At 43.1% G+C, this 22,186-nt stretch overlaps 1 protein-coding gene across 3 annotated transcripts; it reads left to right on the forward strand.

The window, feature by feature from the left end:
- Nucleotides 1-3,744: 3,744 nt before the first annotated feature.
- On the forward strand, nucleotides 3,745-6,878 carry LOC136473678 (uncharacterized). Of its 3 annotated transcripts, none has more exons than XM_066471328.1 (5): nucleotides 3,745-3,978; nucleotides 4,243-4,335; nucleotides 4,530-4,599; nucleotides 4,752-4,843; nucleotides 5,949-6,878. In XM_066471328.1, the coding sequence occupies exons 1-5, from the start codon at nucleotides 3,857-3,859 to the stop codon at nucleotides 5,983-5,985; spliced, it is 414 nt and encodes a 137-aa protein (XP_066327425.1). In that variant the 5' UTR covers nucleotides 3,745-3,856; the 3' UTR covers nucleotides 5,986-6,878. The 3 variants fall into 3 exon arrangements, with proteins under 3 accessions (XP_066327425.1, XP_066327424.1, XP_066327423.1); XM_066471327.1 differs by lacking the exon at nucleotides 5,949-6,878 and adding an exon at nucleotides 4,949-5,911 and having other exon boundaries at nucleotides 4,432-4,599; XM_066471326.1 differs by lacking the exon at nucleotides 5,949-6,878 and adding an exon at nucleotides 4,949-5,911.
- The last annotated feature ends 15,308 nt before the right edge of the window (nucleotides 6,879-22,186 follow it).

Consider the following 22,186-nt stretch of genomic DNA (forward strand, 5'->3'; position numbering starts at 1 on the left):
TATTCCCTGTGTGTTGTTTTCTCAGTTTTGTGGATTTTTGTATATGTGTTTTGTGTGATTGTACAGCTTGGTGTGTTATATCTGGTGATTGAACCATACATTTTCCTTGTTATTTCTGGTTGCTAGAGCAAGTAGCTATGCCAGATTTTGTCTTGTTAATAGTTGGAATGGGCACTGTAGCTAAGTTGTTATTTGTGCTTGAATGTTCCGCTTGGTAGCATTTACATGTTTATAACTCTTAAGTTGCTTGTTGGAATCTGCATCCATCTTGTATGCATTAAGTTATAAAGCTGTGTTATGTACATAGTTTTTACGGCGGCGTGGCGAGGCGCGGCGACCCACCACCTTCACACCTTTACAGCGTCTATGGCGCGCGGCGTGGCGACGCCATACACACATCGGCGTGGCGAATACATACATTATAGTCTAGGGTATTAGGAAATTATATTGATAAATGGTAATGCAAATGTAGCTTAAAAGGTATAGTCTACAATATTAGCAAATCAAAATAGCAATGTAAATGTAGCACAAAAGACATAGAACATAAATATAGAGTGAGAACATAAATCATTTTCTTTAGCAACGGAAAACTTAAACTTAATTTGTGAATTTTACCCACAGAGAAATTCTCTTTTACTAATTTTCTTTGAGCCATTAATCATTTTCCAAGAAATAATGATTTACTGGAAAAAGAAAAGGAAAACTGGACTCAAATCAACACTGTTTCGTCGGCCCGACCAAGAAATCGGCTCGGCCTGCCTTGCGCGCGCGCGCGGCTCCCTCCCAGGCCGCAACCTGGGCCTGGGCCGGGAAAGCGGCTCGCCCGCTCGTGCCCGCCTGGGCCGGTCTCCGGCCCATGGATTCTGCGCTGTCGATGCAGATCGGACGGCTGAGCAAACGCTTTGGAGGATCAAAAACAGCGACACGGTGCCGGCTCCCAAAACCCTAGCTCACTCCTCTTCGCCCTTTCTCTCTCAGTCCAGCGAGCGACAGAGCGCAGCCGAGAGCTCACAGCAGACGCGACGCGGGGATGGCGGCTCCGCCGTGGCACCCCTTGCCGGCGCACGCGTGCGGCCGGAGCCGCGCGCCGCACCGTCGAGCAGCACCACGGTGGTGCCCTTTGGCCCGAGCCTGAGGCGGAGATCCAGGCGGGCGCTGAAGCTTGAGGGCCGGCGCCTCGGGAGATCCGTCGACGGCGGCGGCGGCTCGGAGGGCTGCTTGCGGTTGCGTCTCGGGCTCGGTCTCGGAGGGCTCCAATCGGCCACTCGGCCTATACAGGTACCCTCACGGCCTCACCCTCACCCTCACCGTCTATTGCGCCCGCCACAGCGCACAAAGGCGCCACAGGATGCCAAATCGGCGCCACGGGGACGCCACGGCGCTATGGCGGATGCCATACACGCTGGAGCCGTGGCGTCGCCGTGGCGAGAGCCAGAAAAACGCCACGGCAATATGGCGACGATATGGCGTCGGTATAGCGACGCCTTAACAACTAGGGTTATGTATTGATATGTTATTTCAGTTTCATGAATTTCTTTGGCTGCCTTAATTGTAATACCTGTAAACCTGTAGCTATAGTTCACACATGTTATATCTCATTCCTTTTTCGCTTAATTTTCATCCTATGGAATATATATCCTTGATTTTATTTATAGCACTGAATGCTGGTGTGTTTTGATCCTTGCATTCAATATTTGGCTCATAGCTTCTGCTGTGTGAGTATAGCAAAGATTTTGTTGCTGCAACAAAGATTGGATTTTTTTTCGTTTCCAAAGAATAATGCCATTAAAGTTCCCATGCGTGAAAATACATGTTATGGATTGATTTGAGGTGTTACCTTAGTTTAGCTTCAGTGGCTGCTTTGTGGGTTTCCTTCCTTCGCTGAATTTGTCAGATGAGTGTTTACCGCTGGACTGGATAGGAAGGCATGCATATGAGATGTGAGGAAGTGGTAAACTTCCCTTGTTGCATGACGTTGCACGGGATTCTGGTCAAAACTCTTACACCAGTCACATGTCTGGGGCTATCTGGTGGATTTTTTTTTCCTTAGAAATTGTGTTACTCTTTGTTATGAGCTGAAGTGTTGCCCCTTCATTGTCTTCAGTTTCTGTTTTACCAACCCCATCGGCCATCGCTGCATAGCTGCAATTCTTTATTTGCAGTCTTCGTTTAAGTTTGCTTCCCAGTCCAATTTGGGCTTCGAAGTTCCAAAACTGTATGAAACTTTGTGTAACTGAGCCAATGGTGAAAGGTTTTGTGAGACTCGACTGCTATCCTCTGGTGCGGGTGCCAGATAGGTCTAAAAGCTTAATTTTGTTATCCATCTTGCTTTTAATTGAGGGATTTCCTGAAAACAAAAGAGGCATCCAAGATTATTATCTTATGGAGAAACAAAAAAATTGAATAGTGGAGTAGGTCTTTCATGTTTTTTTCTATTGTTTTTGTTGTACTTTCAGTTTTCTCTCTCTCTCGCTCTGCAGAATCTGTTTGTATTGTTTCCCAGAGGTCAGTTAAATGAATAGGGTTGTGTCACCAGAATATTTCTGTACCCTCGTACTTTGTACATTTGGTGGGGAGAATGAGAGAAAGGCTGTTCCTTTTGCTTGGGGTCATCCATTGATCCAATAGCTGTAGACATCCTACTTTTTATTTATAGGTATATAAAAAAATAGTGGAATCAGAGAAAGTCTTTCATGTTTTCTTTGTTGTGCTTTTAGTTTGCAGTATTTGTTTGTATTATTTGCCTTGTTTTTCTTAGAAAATCGAAACGTGCTGATTCGTGACAAAGGATTGGGATTTTCCCCCCAAAGAATAGTGGCTTGCATGCTTCACGTTCCAGGTGTTACCTTTGTGTGCTTAAGTAACATGACTCAGGGCTCTTGTCAGGATCGCTCTAAAGAGCGCGAGGCGTGATACGGAGTCTTATATATTCCATCACTGTTACAGCAGTGACTTTCTGTTTTTTTTTTCTCGAGTTGTGTTACTTTGAAGCTTATATATTCCAAATCGCTGTTACACCAGTGACTTTCTGCGTTTTTTTTTTCTCGAGTTGTGTTACTTTGAAGCTCCGTACTCGTACCTTCACTCCCTTCGTTAGCTTCTGTTTACGGAACCCCATGGTTGCATGTCAGCAGGTTAAAATTTCCTTATTTCATCCCTCAGCTTCTTTCATGCCTCAATATTTGAATTCAGTAGTTGCAGCAAAACAATAATTGAGGCACGGCACGAGGACTTCCGCTTCAGACATTCCTTTGGGCCATCGCGCTTGTGCGAGACTTCTCTTCCAGATCGGTGGGCCATCAGTTTAGGCCCATGTCTCTCCGTCTCGGTGGAAAACCCTCCGACAGCCCAACATAGCGCTCTTCCTTTTCTTTTCTAAAGCTCCGACGCATCTCAAGATTTAAATATTTTAACCTAATAATTTGTAAATCATGTATAACAAAAAATCAGTACTATTAGATTTTGTGCTTAAATATACTCCATCGGTCCAAGAGTATCTTTATCGTAAATCAAAATATATTAAGTGTGATCAAGTTCAAAAGGAAAAGTAAATATTTATGAAAATTATATATCATGACTAATCTAATGGTGTTTTATTTATTATATCATTGTTAGATATGCATGTATAACATGTTATTCCACACAACCACCTGATAGCGTCAAGGTCATGCTGGAAATTTCCTCCACTACCGTGAGTCTGCGACCCACCATCTCGCTACAGATGCATATGTAACGAACAAACAATTGCTCCAGACGTTGCCGCTTTGCCAATGAAATAAACAGCCACTCATAAACTCCTCTATTAGCTGCATCACGAAACAGTCGAGGACCCGAGCAGTCGATTGGTCAGATTTACATGGCTATCTATCGAGGTCCCTGTTCTTTGCAGCTAGCATCATCCCGCTGTCTACAGGTTCTGCTGTCCTCCTTGATTTCTGAACCGTTCTGCCATCATCCACCTGCGCCTACAAGATTTTGGTTCGTCCTTCTTTCATATACAACACATTTTTGTTTGTAATTCTTTTATACATTTACTACTCTTTTGTTCAACTGTTCTTATGCATCCATAGTCAACTTGATTGCAAGTTCTCGCATTCTATTTATATAATCCAGAATCCATTCATAGATGTACTAGATCTGTTCGGTGGAATTCCCCTTAGGGACTACCAGTCGGCTACATACCATCTTTTGATTTGCCACATCTTGCTTCTGAACTCAAGATTACCCTGCCAACTCTTTCAGGTTTTCCGTTGTTGCAACGGAGGATTATTCAGTTTTCTCTATTGCAAGGCTGAAACATTTATGGTCATCTTTCTGCACCATATGTGTTTTCAGGTGTGTTGACATGAAGACTTATTAAATGTATATAATATAGAATTTTAACCCCTTCTGTCTTGATTATATTTATTCAGTTGTATCTATTGTTTTTAGATCATTTGTTCTGTCAACTTCCATATCTCATTTTTTCGGTACGTCCACCGGAGTCACTCTCTAACCAGTCATGTACATTCCTTTGGCTCATCATCCAGATATAGACATGGCACATCTTCAGAGCTTTGTTGCTGCCCTGCTATTACACCACAGAGAACCCACCTTCAGGTATGATCCTCCTTCCAAACTCTATTATATGATTCTCCCGGACGAGCAATAAGGAACTATGCAAAGTACTACTATATGGGGGACATGTTTTTTCCCAGAAAAAGGCAAATCAGTAACCCATGTGTATTGTGCCTTATAATGTTTGGATTTAGGTCTCCATGATATTTTATCAAATCGATTATTTGCCACTCTTTCCAACCTCACATTTCACATTGTCACAAGAGATTACATGCAAGAGGTACAAGTAAGTTGTTATGTTTATTTCACATTATTCAATACATTTCTTTAATTAGATATCATAATCAAGCTTGATATTGCCACGAGGTAATACATTTGTTTTATCAAATAGGTTGACGATGTTTTCATCTGTCAGAATGAAAAGTATGAGGGCAAGGAAGTGGAGTTTCATTTTTTTAGTTAGTAGCTATAGGCAGGTTTCATGGACATTATTTGGATTTAAGATATTGCTCAAATTGCCTAAACCATACACGACCTACGATATATATTATCACTTAATTAGCACAAAGAATGTTATGTATTTTTTACGCAAAAAAAGAATGTTATGTATTTTATATGCAACTCCAATTGTCAACTTATCAGCAGCTACAAACCCGTATGTTTTCCTGATACAATCGTGTGCATTTTTTAATGATCAACGTTTCCATTTCTACATTTCACAAGCTCCCACTCCATTAAACCTCCACCTATACACTACTACAAAATTTCCGCTGCAACACCCGGGGTATCATCTAGTATCAGGAACAAACTGCACCCACACAGGCGGACCTGGCTCCCCCGTCGGATGGCGACACACGGAGTGCAACAGGATCTGCTATGAACTCCGGATCGGCACCATGCCACCATCTGCACCTACGCCAAATCCTTCGGTGCCTCCACTCGTCCTACCACACACCTACAGAGCGGTACCTAGAAAGAAAAAATTTCCACAGATGACACTGTCAGGTATGGCTATCTAGCTTGAGCTGATGAGCCTCGAAATCAAGAAGAAGCTCTGCATGATAAGTATTGGAAAGCAGCCATGGATGCAGAATACTCATCACTAATGCAAAATAAAACCTGGCATCTGGTTCCACCTAGAAAAGGAATAAATGTCATAGATTGTAAATGGGTCTTTAAAGTAAAAAGAAAACCTAATGAGAGTCTTGATAGATATAGTACATGATTGGTAGCAAAAGGTTTTAAGCAAAGATATGAGATAGATTACGATGGCATTTTTAGTCCTGTTATTAAATCAGCTACTATCAGAACTGTTTTGCCTATTGTTCTGTCTATTGGGTGGAGCCTACGTCAACAAAATATACATAATGCGTTTCTTCATGGACTTCTAGAAGAAGAGGTGTACATGAAGCAACCCCTTGGTTATGAAGATCAAACTTCTCCCAGATACATCTATAAGTTGGACAAAGCATAGTATGGCCTGAAACAAGCACCACAGGCACGGTACCCTAGGTCAAGTAAAAAATTACATGAGCTCGGGTTCAAATCATCGAAGGCAGATATGTCTCTATTTTTACAGTACAGGGGCCATTCATATCTTCATTCTTATTTATGTTGATGTTCTCATTGTGGCTAGCTCCACACGGGATGCTACCATGGCGCTACTACGACACCTAAACAAAGAATTTGCTCTAAAGGATCTTGGTGATTTGCATTATTTCCTTGGGATCGAGGTTAGTAGGGTACGAGATGGTATTATGCTAGCACAAGAGAAATATGCTAATGTTGTGTTGCAACGAGTTGGAATGGTGAACTGCAGATCGGTTAGTACACCGCTGTCTATTTCAGAGAAACTTTTGGCCAATGAAGGAGCTCCACTTTGGCCGAATGATGCCACAAATTATGGGAGTGTTGTCGGTGCCTTGCAGTATCTGACGTTAACTAGGTCATATATCTCTTTTGTAGTTAACAAAGTGTGCCAATTTTTACAAGCGCCCACTACAACTGATGTCTGTGGAGAGAATTCCAAGATATATAAAGTATACAAGTAAGTTAGGACTCAGAATTTGTAAATCCTCGTCACTTCTTGTGAGTGCTTTTTCAGATGCTGACTGGGCATGTTGTGTAGATGACAAGCGGTCTACAGGTGAATTTGTAGTTTTTCTAGGATTTAACCTGGTCTCCAAGAGTGCAAGAAAACAAGCAACATTATCAAAATGAAGCACCAAAGTAGAGTATAAAGTTGTTGCCAATGCAACAATAGAGGTAATGTGGATACAAACATTATTACTTGAGTTAAATATTTAGGCGCGCGGAGCAGCAAAAATGTGGTGTGACAATATTGGAGATAAGTGCCTTTCTGCCAATCCTGTATTCCATGGACATACTAATCATATTGAAGTTAGTTACCATTTTGTCTGAGAAATGGTGGCAAAAAAGTTACTCGACATTGAGTATACAAGAATTTTATACAGTAGGAAGTGTAGTGGGAAGCCTGCATGTGATGGACAAAAACAACATAAATACTCGATCGTGTTCAATAGGAGAGGCAACCCAAATACTTACCATACGACATAGACACTTACAATACACTACAGAGGCGTTCAAGAACGTACCGCAGCGGCCAAGGAGATGCCGCCTTGATGTCTGCCGTGAGGCCGTGCAAGGAGCTCGATGGTGGCGATCCTAGTGGTAGCGAGGCCAATGCGTCACCATAGGTGACGTGGACTTGACGGCATCCAATCTCTCACAGCTAAAAAAAAACTAAAGAGTGGATATTATTTTGGTGCGACAATGTAACTTGTGGTCGTCGGTCTACCTTCAGGGCTTCCCCAACGCTGCTTTTTGAGCAGTAGCCTCAAGTGTCACGTAGGATCGGATAAATAAAGTAGATGCTCTAAACTTGTCATAGTGGCTTGCAGAAACTATGCTTGGGAGAGAGAAGGTGGTCCATGCTAAAAAAGAAGAGGGAGAGGAAATAAATATGAGGCATGATAAAAGAAAAAAGTTTCTTTACAAGTCACACGTAGTGATAGTTTGCATTGTGTAAATAGTAGTCTTAACATTTCTTAGCCTATATAAATCACTTTATTTGTACTAGAACCATGTGCTAGAAATACTCACAGTGTTAGCCTCCATTCTTGCCCTCATGCGATGCTTGGCTCAGCCGCCCGATCCTAGTGGACCCGGCTTCAATCACTCACATCGCCCTTGCGTGAGATCCCGCGTTCAATTAGGTCCTCGCATCCAATCAGGCCCTCTCCGTCTCGTGTCGCGACTCGCGAAGTTCCCTTATGCGCACCTCTGCTCCATCTCCACCTCGCGCACGTCGATGCCTCCTCTCCCTCCCTGCCCTCACGCCGCCGCGCCACCATGGAGGAGTCGCGGTTGCGCGTCACAATGCCGGACGGAGGCCGTCATGGAGGGGGCCGAGCACCGGCCCTGGATCCGGCTTCCCTGCCCCCGCCCCTGCCAAGGTGTCTTTCATGACGGGGAGCTCGATCTGGTAGTAGGAAGGTGTCATGGCTCCGAAACTGGTAGGCAAGGACCTGGTCGGGGGCGGGGCTCACTGCGGCATGGATGGCGGCCGGCCGACCATACCACCATCGAGGTGATGAGCCCTCTGTCCACCCTCTTCCTGTCATGCCTCCGGCCTCTCTCTTCCTCCTCTCTCACTCTTCCTCGTAGGCTGGAGTGCAGGGCGGAGATGCGGTGGTGGCAGCAGTTTAAGTCGAGGAGGGCGCTAGCGAAGTGCATGGAGGCAATCAACTACGAGGGCCACCACGCATGAGGATGTGCTGGTCGCACACAAGGAATAGGTGCGTCAGTACCATGCCCCCTCTCTGTCTGCGATTGTGCACTCTTGGTCAGTTGAGATATGCATGTAAGGTGTTTGATGAAATTCCTATTGCTCAGTGGAAATCTCTCGGATGCTTGGTTCAGTCAATAGGCTGGTCATTCATTGTTTGTTCATGTCATAAATTAGTGTTGAAAATTTGAGTCTAGTAGGTTCAAGTTTCAGAACCAATCTCAATCATGTCGGTATCCTTTGCTAATGTCAATCTGGTTCAAACACATTGAAACAGAGAGATCAACATTTGTGTATGCATGTCATATGACCTCGTGGCATATAAGGAGTCCTTGTGTAAATTTCCATAGTGGTCGAACTATGTAATATGCATGATCTGTACACCAATCGGGTGTAGTAAATTAACTAGGCCAAACTCATGAATGTAGCTAGATTTGTAACATTTTCATGGGGTGTTCTTTTTTCTTTTGTTATTGCTATTGCTCTTTAGGAGAGAATGAGGACAAGAATTTTCATATATGTGAGGAGTAATAAGCTTGCAATCAATATTGCAAGGAGTAATAAGCTAGCAATCGATATTGCAATATCACTGGCAGATCAGGTATTGTACTACCATGGTCACTAATGCATTTTTTTAATTTATTTCTTTGATTGTAGTGAAGAGTCTCTATGGATATCGGCAGATGTATTACTGGAACAACTCTCTGGGCAAATATTAGTTCATTCCATGTCGTCGGTTGATATATTGTTATTATCAATGAGATTGTGTGGCACATGATAAGGTTATATGTAATCTTGTTCAAGATAAGAAAAAAAATCAGTTAGTATATTTTTTCTTTATGGTGTTTCCTTGGGTTAAAATTAGGATTCTAGCACTGCTTCCGTAATTTGCCACTTACAAGTATGAAAATAGTGCTGTTCAGGAAATAAACTTTATCCTCCAATTCTAATTTTATTGACTGTGTTCAAGGCATTCATTTTCCAATTGGATTGTTGACACAACCATTTCGTTGTAGGCTGCTGCAACCCTGACATGGGACCTGATGCTGCTGGCTGATGTGAACTACGAGGAGGAATTTGTGCCAACGGACCACGGATCCTACACAGGGGCAAGAAGATGGGATCCAGTGAGGAGGCATCCCGTGCTAGCGAGCCAGGCAAGGTCGTGCTCACCGTTGAGAAACGAGAACACCTTGCATAGGAAGAAGAAGGTGTTGTTCAGGCACAAGCCCAAGAGCGTCTGCGCCAACAAGTGCTCCGGCTTAATCAAAACTTGCAATTGCATTATTAGGCGTGGAGTTATGGATTAGGTATTATTCATTAAACCAAAAGGTTTGTGCCCCGCTCATGCTCCGCCTCACGTAATCCTCCCCCCTCCTTCTCTGAATCATTTGATCCGATTTGTCTTCTGGGGTCGGTCTGTCCGCAATCGTGAAATTAAAACTCTTCCGCTCTCATTGTATCAAGTTATGCACCCACTTAAGGCAAAAAATACAATAGATAAAAGCACTCCAGTTATGCAAATGAACACTATGCTAGAGCACTGTATATGCTGAGTTTATTGAAGTTTATGATTAATTTTGAAACATGGACTTTCTCTGAACAACACTTACTGATATACAGGAAAAATAACATTAAACATAAGGTTTTTGCTAGCTATGGAGTCAGGTGGTTTCAATCATGACCCTCCAAATGGTACTGCATTTCTTGTGAGAACTTGATTCCTGATTCCAAATCAACTTATAATTTTTCTCATACAGTGCTGCAGCTTGCAGGAGTCACTGACAGGCTTGATGTCCGACCCCTCATCAGTTTCCACCCAGGGAAGCAGGTGAGCCACATTTTGTATCTTCAATTTTTTGTACGGGCTTGCCACTGACATAGTGACATGTGAAGATGTGTGGAGATATTGTGTTGTTGTATTGCTTCTATGATGGTACCTTAGCTACAAACTACAGTGATGGCAGATATTGCAATCCCTTTCCATGTGGGGAACTTTTTTCAGATGTTGCCCAGGTTGGGTGAACAGTGTATACTAGATAGGTTGACATAGATTAATGTCTACTTTACCTACATGCTTAGAAATTACATACCACCGGGTCGCGTTGCTTTGAAAAGTAAAATTCCCTGTTCACATTATCATTTTTTTCATGAGAGAGCAGCAATCCTTCGAGGATGGTAGAGGCGTGGAGCCAATTTATTTTTCCTATGATAATTATTTCAGATGTTTGAGCACTAACATGCTTCGATAGAACTCACAATAGAGGAAGTGTTTGGCTAGGATAGAAAGGACCGCCGGTGAGACTGTAGGACAGAAGGTAGCCACTTGCCCATTCACCGACAATGTTCACCATAGCTTGTCTCTGTCCTCTCTGATATTGTATTTAATTTTTGACTGGTCATATGTATTGGATTCAATCTTAGTGAATTTTTTTCCTATAAATCTTTCAGATGGATTAATTTTTTATTTCTTAGCTTGAATTCAGTAACTAAGTTGTTGAATCAGTTGACTAAGGAAGTTTAATAATTGATGTGCATAGAAGTTTTGTGTTTGATATACTTCAATTTCAAATATTTACTATTATTTTTATGTGCGGAAGCTACTTTTCTTTTTGTACTAGAGCCAAGAAACCTTGTAGACGCACTGTTGCAAGTCTTTTTTTTCCTTAGGAATTTTTTCTAGATTTCTTTAGCATGTCCTTTTCAGCTCATTATTTACGGATGCATAGTGTATTTATAAATCTAGCTGCTGCTGCATCATATCACAACAGTAACATGTCATTGTAAATTGTTTGAACAGGTCTCTGAGAACTTTGTTCCTGGGAGAATGTATAATTGCAAATAAAGGAAATTAGTGGCTCCATGAACACGCTATCAACAATTGGGCTGTCCCTCGACTGCCAAGCTCATTGCTACGTTGGGGCTCGAGACCTCCATGCCACGAGCAGCAAATGCAACGACAGTGACAAGGGTGAGGGGTTGTTGACGATGACACTCAGTGCTCAACAACTCCTGAAAACTACATACTGCTGGTGGACCCAGACCTGTGCAACCCCATTAAAATAAAATGTAGTTTGACACTTTTTAATGTTGCACTATGAAACTCATTCAACATGGCTAATTTAGTGAACATAAATATTTTGAGCTTCACCAATGCTTATTGTAGAAGGTCATTATGACCGAAACATCTGTCTTACTATCAAATAGAAGCTTGAAATTTATAGACTGTAAATGCTTTTGCCTCTTTATTTGTTTTCAGATGTTTTTATGGATTAATCACTTGTTCATGTTCTAAAATTTGCTTGTTACTGCAGTTGGGGAACTGCTTAGTGCAATTATTTGTTTCAAGTGCATTACTATAAATCGTCTTGAATAATCATTAGGTTTCCTTTTGAATAATGTTTTCAATGAAGTTTGCAGATAAGACTGAGCGATGGGTTGAAGCAAACCTATGTAGCTATGCCATTGTCTAATCTTTGGCCTTAAATTATATCTAACTTTGCATGAGATGGCCAAAGAATGCAAAATGATTTGGTTATCTAGCTATTGGCTTATGACGGAAATTTTAGGATAATTTCAATCTACAGGATTAAAACACTACCTTAAGTGTACGGACCAGATAGTCGTAAGGAATATAGTTGAACGATTGTTTTGATTTCTTGTGAAGACTAAAATTATATTATAGTTATTCGTGCTTTATAAAAAATAATATAATAGTGACGATTGGTGTTACATATGGACGTTGGTATTTAATTTTATAGTATTGTTATCTAATCGTACGATCCGTGTGTTTTTAGTACAAAAGTTTAGTTGTCTCGTTGCATCTCGTGGACACTTACCTAGTATCCGATGTATATTAGCGACCATATCGTCCACCGGTGTCAGCATCCTATCAAGCACATTCCCCAAGCCAAGATGAAGCACCTGCTGCTTTCCATTTCCACGGAGGAGGCAGAGGACGCAAAGGATTTGGAGATCCTGCATGTGTTGCAGCAGTCCAAGAGAGAAGGCTTGAGGTGCCTATATAGGGTCGTACCTGTCATCAGATCCCATACATGTTCCCATAGCCATAGCACATGAATGGACGCCGCATGATAATATGTATATATGTTGGATCGGAAGCCGTAGGGGTCAAATTGATCTTTCAATTAATTTACTGGCACTGAAACGTTCTATGCCGTGTTGCTCATCCACTTAAGCACGTCACCATTAATGTGTTCCAACTTCATTCTCTCTAGTGATCTGTTTCTGAAAGTTTAGGAGGCGCCACTTCTCTTGGCCAAAATAATGGCAACGTTGGCAGCCTCTTGACGTTCCAGAGATCGACCAGCACGGGTGGAAGGTGACACTTCGGCTGCAACTACGTAGTAAGTTATCATGGGCCAAACAGCTTCGGCTGCTGCACGAGGAACCTGTGGTGGTGGGACCCTTGGATGACGTGGCTTCACGAAATCGCAGAAAAATAGGCTACGGTGTTCTCCTATTTAGGTACAGTAGATCAAGTAGCTGATTGTTTTTTTACAAAACACCTTACGGTTCAGAAGATGAAAGATTTCAAGAGCAATCTGAATCTAGAGAGATCAGATTTAGGGGGATGTTAGATATGAATGTATAACATGTTATGCCGCACAACAGGATCCATAAGTTTTGTTAGTTGAGATCCTAGCAAATATGTAGCCGCATGCATCAGGTTGTTAAGCTGACATTTATCTAAGCCACGCGAAGGGTGCGTGACCTGAGGTTGGGCACCCCATATGCGTCTCTGATTACCTTTCAATCATTAATATTGGCACGTTTCTTTTTTTAACCTAATCAAGTTTAAGATAGATTAACTTTAAACAAGCTTAGAAATTTGGTACTACCTCTGTCCGTGAAAGAAAGCAACTATGGTATGCGTGCCAGTTAAAGTGCTTCATGTTTGACCATATTTTTAGTAAATAGTATTCACATTTATAACTCCAAATTAATTTATTATAAAAATACATTTCGTAATTAATCTAATGATGTTTATTTGATATTATAAATATTTATATTTTTCAACTATAATTGGTCAAACTTGAAGTACTAAACCATGACACTGTTCCAGAATTGCATTCTTTTGCGAACGGAGGGAGTACTCGAGAGGAGGGACATCACCTCCCTAGGTTCTGATGTTGTCTCCAGCTGCATGCATGTCAATGTACTGTAATTAATTGTTAGCACGTACGCATACGTGTACCTTTACCGCTATACGTACGTCCATATGCATGCATGGTGGGAGTATCACAAGAGCGCACCAGCACTGAGTATTTCCTCCATATTAAAAAATAAAGTCGTTTTGGACAAGTTTTGGGGTCAAACATTGGGAATATAAACCATGAATAACTTTTAAGTTATTGAGTTTGGAAATATGAAAGTCATATAAATAGATTTGTCTTGAAAAATACTTTCATAAAAATATACATATATCACTTTTTGATAAATATTTTTTATAAAAACAAGGAGTCAAAGTAATACTTTGGAGACCGTATCGCTGTCCAAAACGACTTTATTTTTTAGTATGGAGGGAGTATATATTTAATAAGGGGTGTTTCGATCACCCAACCAAAAGTTGTACTAGCGGCTAAAAATTAACTAGAGTGAATCTAAATGGTTTTCAACTAATTGCATTGATCAATTAATTGTCTCAATTAACAACTAGTACTACCTTCGTCCTAAAAAGAGTACAATTCTAAAATAGTATTTAGTCATATCCTTCTTAATTTTAGTCAAATTTATATATAAACACTAATATTTAATAATATACTAAATATGTTTACCGAGACTCATCATAAAATATATTTTGTTGTGTATCCATTTAGTTATAAATATTGATACTATTTTTTATAAACTTAGTCAACATTAAGATAGTTAAAGCCCCGCACAGAGATGATTGAGTGTTACTTATTACTATATACTAGAAGCATACCTCACACGTTGCTGTTGAAATTATAGATGATTTAGAATAAAATTAGACTAAATTTAATTACTTATATAAAGGGATAAACTATTATAAAATAGTATTAGTGGATGATATGGCACGCTGATGTGGACAACTAAATATATTTTAGTGGATGATGTGTCTCGCTGGCGTGAATATCATAATTCTATAATTGCATACGATAAAGGCTGTTGAGGTAAATAACTTGCATGTAAAGATAGAACTTCTAGTGGGTTTTAGTACTATAAGATACTAGAAGAATATCCCACGCGTTGCCACAAACTTTCTTAGAAATAAATTTATTATGTATAACATTACTATGTGGTACCTAGGTACTCTGTGTGTGTGTATATAGATATGAACTTGGCTTTTTGTTATTTTGTTACATCGGATCCGGTAAAAAGTTAGTAAGCTAATGAAAGAAAAACTAATAGAATATATATCACACTATAAAAGGACAAGAAGATGAAACAAATAGGATATGTAGGTGACTTGTATATTGATAGATTGAAGATTAAAAGTATTACATATAATAGAGATGATGTGGATTTTTTTTAATTAAGAAGGGATGCAATGGATAGCTTGTATAAAAGGATTGCAAGTTAGTGAAGAAGTTAGTAAAAAATGATGTGAACTCCTTGCATGAAGGGATAGAATATCTAATATAGATGTAAAATATAGATATATATATAAAGAGATAGATCATCTAATATAAATGGGATATAGACATATGTGGGGCCAACAGCAGGGTATCGTCTTCTGGCACTGCATGAATGTGCATTGTTGCCTGCGCCTGGCATGTTTCACCGTATTCCCTACAGTACTACGCCCGCAGTTACGAGATGACAAGGTGGCAAAATGGGGCTAGTGCTAGCTACAAGCAGGGGATGCAAGGCCATGGATCCAGTGGACACATGCATGCTTGAAGCTACAAGCTAGCACATCTTTCCCTTTCCCTTTGGCATGCAGTGCAGCACCTTTTGGAAGGTGGCCAACAGCAGCAATGGTAGCAACGCCACCCCACCACACCAGGCCACCAGGGGGAAGGAACGTAACACGAAGTTAGGCCAGCCTGCCGTAGTGGCCCGTGATGAGAGAGAGCTGCAGAGCCCTAGGAACAAGGCACCCAAATCCACTCCACTCCATGATCCATCGATGCTTGCTTTTGATGCCCTACTACATCCTACATGCACACGCACTGATGCCTACCTGCATGCTTTCAGATTCTGGGGCTCTGGGCAATTGGAATCGACACCACCACCACCACCACGCTACTGCAACTTCATTCCTAGCTGGAGTATTCAGCTGCATGCGGAAAAGAAGCAACTGGAATTCAATTCCAAATGGATCCACTCATCCACACACCACCACCACTACCATGCCAAGCAAAGTTTGTGTGTCAATGTGATCGAGTGAGTGTGATCCTTCATCATGAGATAGACAGGTCGATGGCTCTCCTCTCCGGATTGGCAGATGGCCGCATATATAGATTCCCAGCAGGCACACATCAGCTACAAGCTACGAAGAAAAGGATGGAGATGCAGGCCGGGGAAAAGAAAAGATGCAAGTAAAGTGACGTGAAAACAAAGATGAAGAGGTGCATGTCCATGTGGACCGGCCGATGGGGTGACAACTGACAGCACTGGCCATCGTCTTTTGTCCTCATGATCGATCAGGTCCAAGACATGTTCAAGTGGGTCACCGCGGTGCACAACCTTGGAAAAGATGAGATCTCGTCGCCTCACTTTTGCCTTCTTTTCTCTGCTTGCCCATGGCCTGCACTGCACTGCACCAGATGTCCAGATCAGGATTTGTTTGTTTGTTTTGGTTGAAGAGTCGTCGTCACCACTCGTCGTGCTGTGCACGGGGGCGACGGGGGTACTTCAAAAGTGCTCTTTTCCTCTGCCTCCCTGCTAACTGCATCGGTAATTGGTTTGGACTTTGGAGAACAGAAGAGAGCATAGTATGCATGCATGATGACCTAAATAAAGGCCACAAACAAGGCCCATGCTTTTAGAGGGGAGGGGGAAGAATATGCCACCTCATGTGGGTGCACGATTGGGCTAGCTACACACCTCTTTTCTGCTTATTGCATTGCATCCAAAGTGGTTGCATGCATTGCGTTGCTTTGTTGCAACTTCATCAGCTCCCATGCATCCCTCGCCAGGCAGGCACACATGCATGTACATGCATCATGCGTTTACACCTTTATATATTTACATATATATGTGACATCTTGGCTTGCACGCAAATGGATGAAGAAGAAATCTAGGTTAGGGGGGGGGGGGGGGGGGGGGGTGGGGTTTGGTTCACTTCTCGCCTCCTAAATCTAGTCCTTTTTAGGGCATGTTTGGTTTGTCTAGTAGCTACTAAATTTAGTAGATTTTAGTCACTTTAGTAACTTTTTAACCAAACGCTATGACTAAAAGCTACTAAAAGGGCTTTAGTCATCTCTAGTAACTCTGGAGTTACTAAAAGTGGCTAGACCGTTTAGTAGCTACTAAAGTTTAATAGCTCGAACCAAACACCCCCTTAGTCACTTTTTACCCAAACACTTTGGGAGTATTTAATTCGAGCTACTAAACTTTAGTAGCTACTAAATGGTTTAGTCACTTTTAGTAACTCCAGAGTTACTAGAGATGACTAAAGGCCTTTTAGTAGCTTTTAGTCATAGTGTTTGGTTGAAAAGTTACTAAAGTGACTAAAAGCTACTAAATTTAGTAGCTACTAGGTGAACCAAACAGGCCCTTTGACTAAATGGGACTAAATGAGCTTTAGCCAACTATTCACTCAAATATTGCTAAGGCCCTGTTTGGTTGGGCTTTTGGTTGGAGCCAAAAGCCCAATCAAAGGGGCTGCTTTTGGAGGGTGCTTTTTCAGAAGCAGCTGTTTTTCCGTAGTTCATTTTTGAAAGCTGGTTTGACCCTGCTTTTGGCTTTTGGCTTTCTGCTTTTCGAAATTGGTGGAATAAAAAGCTCTTCCATAGTTGTTTCAAGAGAGATAAAGATAAAAGGTATATTTTATACTTGTTTAACCAAACAGCTTTCAGTTTTTCTACATCTCACAGCCCACAGCAGCTTTTCCACAGCTCACAGCCCACAGCAGCTTTTTCCCACAGCCACAGCTCACCCAAACAGGGCCTAAATGGAACTAGGCATCACCTTTTAGTCAGTCTGTCTCACCTTTTAGTCACTTTGGAGCCAAACACCATAATAAAAAGGGATTAAAAGGCCTCTTTTAGTCCATCAAACCAAACAGGAGTGACTAAAGTTTAGGAGCTGGTTTAGATGACTAAATTTTAGGAGGTGTAAACCAAACATGCCCTTAGCGCCGCTTAGAATAGAAAGAGATGGGGAAAGGAAAAGCCTACTTACTTACAATTTGATGAGGCATGTACGTTGCTGCATTGCCTTTTGTCGCCACCACCTTATCAAAGGCGCAACAAGAATGGCCTACCGACCCTCTCCTTTCAATTCCATTATCGAGATAATGTTAATTGTGTCGGACGACGCATCTATCTATCAACGAGTAATATCACAATTGTCACCTTTAATTTTCCCTTGACAGGTACTACTACTTGTTACTTTTCATTTATTCCTTCTTTTCTGTATATGGAAAACGGAGGATTTTTCACTAGTTCGTGTTATTTGTGCGAATTCTTGTCAATTATATTCCCTTATTTAGCACTCCATCGGTTCCAAATTACTAAGTCATTTTAATTTCTTTATAGATACATAACTACTTTCTATATATCTAGATAATAGACCTAGGTATATAGCAAAAGTCATGTACGTAGCTAGAAAAGTCATAACAACTTACAATTTAGAACTGAGAGAGTAGATGTCGGTGTTTCAAGTTACCACCGACGAGTAAATTTCTAGTATTATGCGTCTGGCTCGGATAGTGTGCTTAGAGGACACGAGGTTTATACCGGTTCGGACAGAAAGTCCCTACGTCCAGTTCGTCGCTGCTGCTCGTGTTACTAGCACTGAAAGTTTGTAGTAGGGGTTACAAACGAGCGAGAGAGGGAAATGATCCCAAGTCTCTGGTGAAAGGAGTGAGTGGGTGCTGAGAGCTCGATCGCTGCTCGGCTGTGCGTTCGTGTCGTGCTCTTGTGCGGATCTGTATCGGATCTTGATGGGTTGATCGGTTCAGGATCCTTTTCATGGGGCACCATGCTTTCTCTTTTATAGGCCAAGGAAAAGCGCAGGTTATAGCGGAGGAAAAGGAGAAGAACAAGAGAGAGGAAGGCCTCTAGGATCGTCGGGTCCTTCTTCTCCTTCATGCGGGTCCCGCCGTCCCTGTAGATGTCAACAGGGACGGCTCCTACGTCGCGGTCTTGTCCATCACTGGCGCCATGCGTAGGCGTCATCCGCCGGTTATGGCGCTCCACTCCGTCCTGGCGGATGTCGTGGTGAACTGACGCACATGTCAGTGTTCGTACGAGGGTTAGGCAGAACAGCACCGATACGCTCGACGCTGTTCTTGATGTGAATCCTCAGGTATGGCCCGTCGTGACCACGGGTTACATCGGGGCATGCCAGTCTCTTTCTTGGTGTAAGAGTTTTGACCCAGGCCCATACGCTTGGACCTGGAGTGGTTGGCGGGGGTATGGGTCCCCGTCGGGCGAGACGGAGCCCGCGGCCTCGGGGTCGGGCGAGGCGGAGATTGCGGCATCGGGGTCGGGCGAGGCGGAGATCGCGGCCTCGAGGTCGAACGAGGCGGAGCCCGCGTACCTGGGGGGTCAGTTGGAGCTGTAGGCGCGCTCTAGACTGCTCGGTTGAATCAATGTTGATGACCATTAGCTCATCCTCTTCGGGTACCCTAGTATTGGTCCCCGATAGTAGGCATCAACGATAGTACGGAGTTTGAGCTATAAGCCCATTTTTGAAAAAAAATGTTAAGATGAAACCCAAGTATAAAGCAAACTCGATGAAATCTATATAGTGTAATTTTAAACCTAATCCAAGTTTATGAAAAATTTTGGCACTTCCACGAAATTTTTAGGATGGCTCGTTATCCTTGGTAAGGTGGGAATAGAAAGGGATCCTACACATGGAGATATCCCATGAATAGTCCTCTTGGGTGCTAGGTCCAATGGCTCAACTGTTGAGATCCACGCGTACACTGCTGCACTAAGGCCCCATTTGAATAGGTTAAAGATTTTGGAATTCCCATTAAAAAAATTGTATACACCATCACCCAAACAGGGGAAACAGTAAAGGTGAGCTCTTATCAATCAAAGCTTTAAAATATCAGAATCCACTTCACGCTACATACCAGATTTCTATCAGAATCCACTTCACGCTACATACCAGATTTCTAGTAATCAGTTACCCATGGCGTGGAAACTTTTTTTTTTGCTCTCGTGAGATTCTGTGCCGGTAATCCTTGCAGCCTCCTGGTGCGAGGATGGAGGTGGGACCCATTCTTCACAATGCAGCACCATGCCTGGCGGCTCCAACTCCAAGTGCAAGCCTCACAACTTCTCTAGGCCCTTGTTTAGCTACTCCAGAATCCAAATTTTGGCATTATGTAAAAAGAAGATTCTCCGTCACATCAAACTTGTGGTACATGCATGGAGTACCAAATGTTGACGAAATCAAAAACTAATTACACAGTTTAGTTGTATTTTACGAGACGAACGTTTTGAGCCTAATTAATCAACGATTAGACAATTATTACCAAATACAAACGGAATGCTACAGTACGCTATAGTATCCTTAGAATTTTGGCGGCGCCAACTTTGAGGGGAACTAAACGCGCCCTAGGAAAAATGGATGAACTTCAGGTTAGTCCATCAGCTAGCATATACTCCGTAGAGCAAATAGCATAATTAGGTCCTGTTTGGTTCCGACCTCCTAAAACTTTAGTTCCTAAAAGTTTTAGGCAGCCTTCTAAAACTTTCTAAAATAGTGTTTGGTTGCATCTCCTAAAACTGACTAAAAGCAGTAAATGTTGTTGAACAAAGACACTTTTACCCTTCTTTAGGAGAGAGAGAGGGGGGATGGGGCAATAAATGAGGGGTAGTAGGGGTCCAGGAAGGACTTTAGGAGGTTTTAGGAGGGGGTGGAGCTCCTAAAGAAAAATCAGCCTCCTAAAACTTTTAGGAGGTTTTAGGAGGGAGTGTTTGGTTCTTTAGACAGATTCTATCCAGATTTTAGCTCCTAAAGTTTTTAGGAGGGGGAACCAAACAGGGCCTTAATAGGCTAATAGCCAATAGCTTTGGCCAAAGTAACTGGTACTGTGGCGGTGACTGATGACGTTCCGATCAGAATGAAAGAAGGCTGACACGGATCGAGCACTAAGCCCCCACTGGCCACTGCAATCATGTTATCTGATCGATCCTGCTAAGCTAAGCACGATGGAAGCGAGTGCAGTAAAGCGGAGGCCGCCGGGAGCATGCGTTGCAGCAACGGCGAACGGAGAGAGCTCAGAGCTCCGGGCCCCGGCCAGGATCATGGTCAGTACCGGAATAGTGTTTCGCACGCATTTCCATCTCGGCTGGCGGCAGCGCCGGTGTACTACACGCCCAGGGCTAGCGGCATCATTGCGGTGCACGGACGATCGGTGGCGGACTGGCGGTGCAGGCTGCTGCAGGGAGGGATGGGCGCAGCGAGATATCGGCAGTACTGTCACTGTAGACACAGCACGGATCGGAGCGCAGGCAGCGGCAGCTTCAGGCTGTGACAGTGAGACAGCAACGTCAGCGCGTCTCAGATTTACTGCACTGTACTATTGTTTTCAGAAGCAGTGACAGGAACCTAACAAGGCACGCGAGGAGTTTAATAAATTGAAGAAGAAGGAGGAGGCCGGTCGCCTCGCTGTCGCGTGGGCGAGGGGGCAGCAGCATCCGCAGCACCGTCGTCGTCGTCGTCGTGGCCGGACGCCCGGACCGCCGGAGCCATTGATGCGTGCTGTGTGTGGGGACTGTGGGGTCTGCCAACGCCCAACAGCATCTGCGGATCTCTCAGTCGTCCGTCTCAGTACAGGCTACTACAGGGCAACTCATTATGACTGTCGTCCATCGGTCACCAGCCGGCATGGGCAGCCGATCGCCGATCGCCTGTCCCGCTGTCCGTCTCCGTCCGTCCTGGCTGTCGCTACCAGTTACTGGCACGTTTTCCTGTCGAGTTTCAGACAACGGTTCAGTGGTTGGTTGCCTGCCTCTACTGCGCCGCACCGCACTCTAGGAGTACAGTATCTACTCTACTTTCTCGGCGACGATCCTGTACTGCTGCAAAAATTCAGGTGTCAGCCTGTTTTCAGGAACAATCAACCAGAGGAGAGCTGTATTAACTGCATGGATTGATCGGCCACTGGCGAAGAGGTGATTCCTACGTTTGGAGGAGCTCCTGGAGGCTCCGGCTCCGGAACTGTTCATGCACTGTAGCACAGAGCCGGTGGAGCTCGAAATTGTGGCTTCGCCGGCTCCTCCTCTTTTCGGCTTCTTTTCAATTCACTTTGTGTCTTGATTTCTGAAACGGTTCCTGATACAGTGTTTCTTACAGTAATCGAGGAGCCGGAGCCGCCAGGAGCGGCGCCGAACGGGTCCGAAACGACTCCGACTCCTCTTCTATGTAGTAGCATAGCACTACTACTTCTACGCTCGCATCGAAACCGCAGGAGCAGGACAACGGCCCAGCCGCAGAAACACATAAAATGCGAACGGAAATTTTACTCCAAACTGCATCTTTTTTCTGCAGATTTTATGGCTTTGACTATCATCGGGCCAATTTGCCGATCTCTCTCTTGCTCAGCTGTTCCTGTTTCGCGCTTCTGTTAGGAAAGTTGCAAATGGCAATCCACTAATAACTGATGAAGCGAACTAAATGCTTAGCGAAGGGCGTTTCACCAGGCAA

This window comes from Miscanthus floridulus, chromosome 8, assembly GCF_019320115.1.
Source record: "Miscanthus floridulus cultivar M001 chromosome 8, ASM1932011v1, whole genome shotgun sequence".
Classification (NCBI taxonomy): domain Eukaryota; kingdom Viridiplantae; phylum Streptophyta; class Magnoliopsida; order Poales; family Poaceae; genus Miscanthus; species Miscanthus floridulus.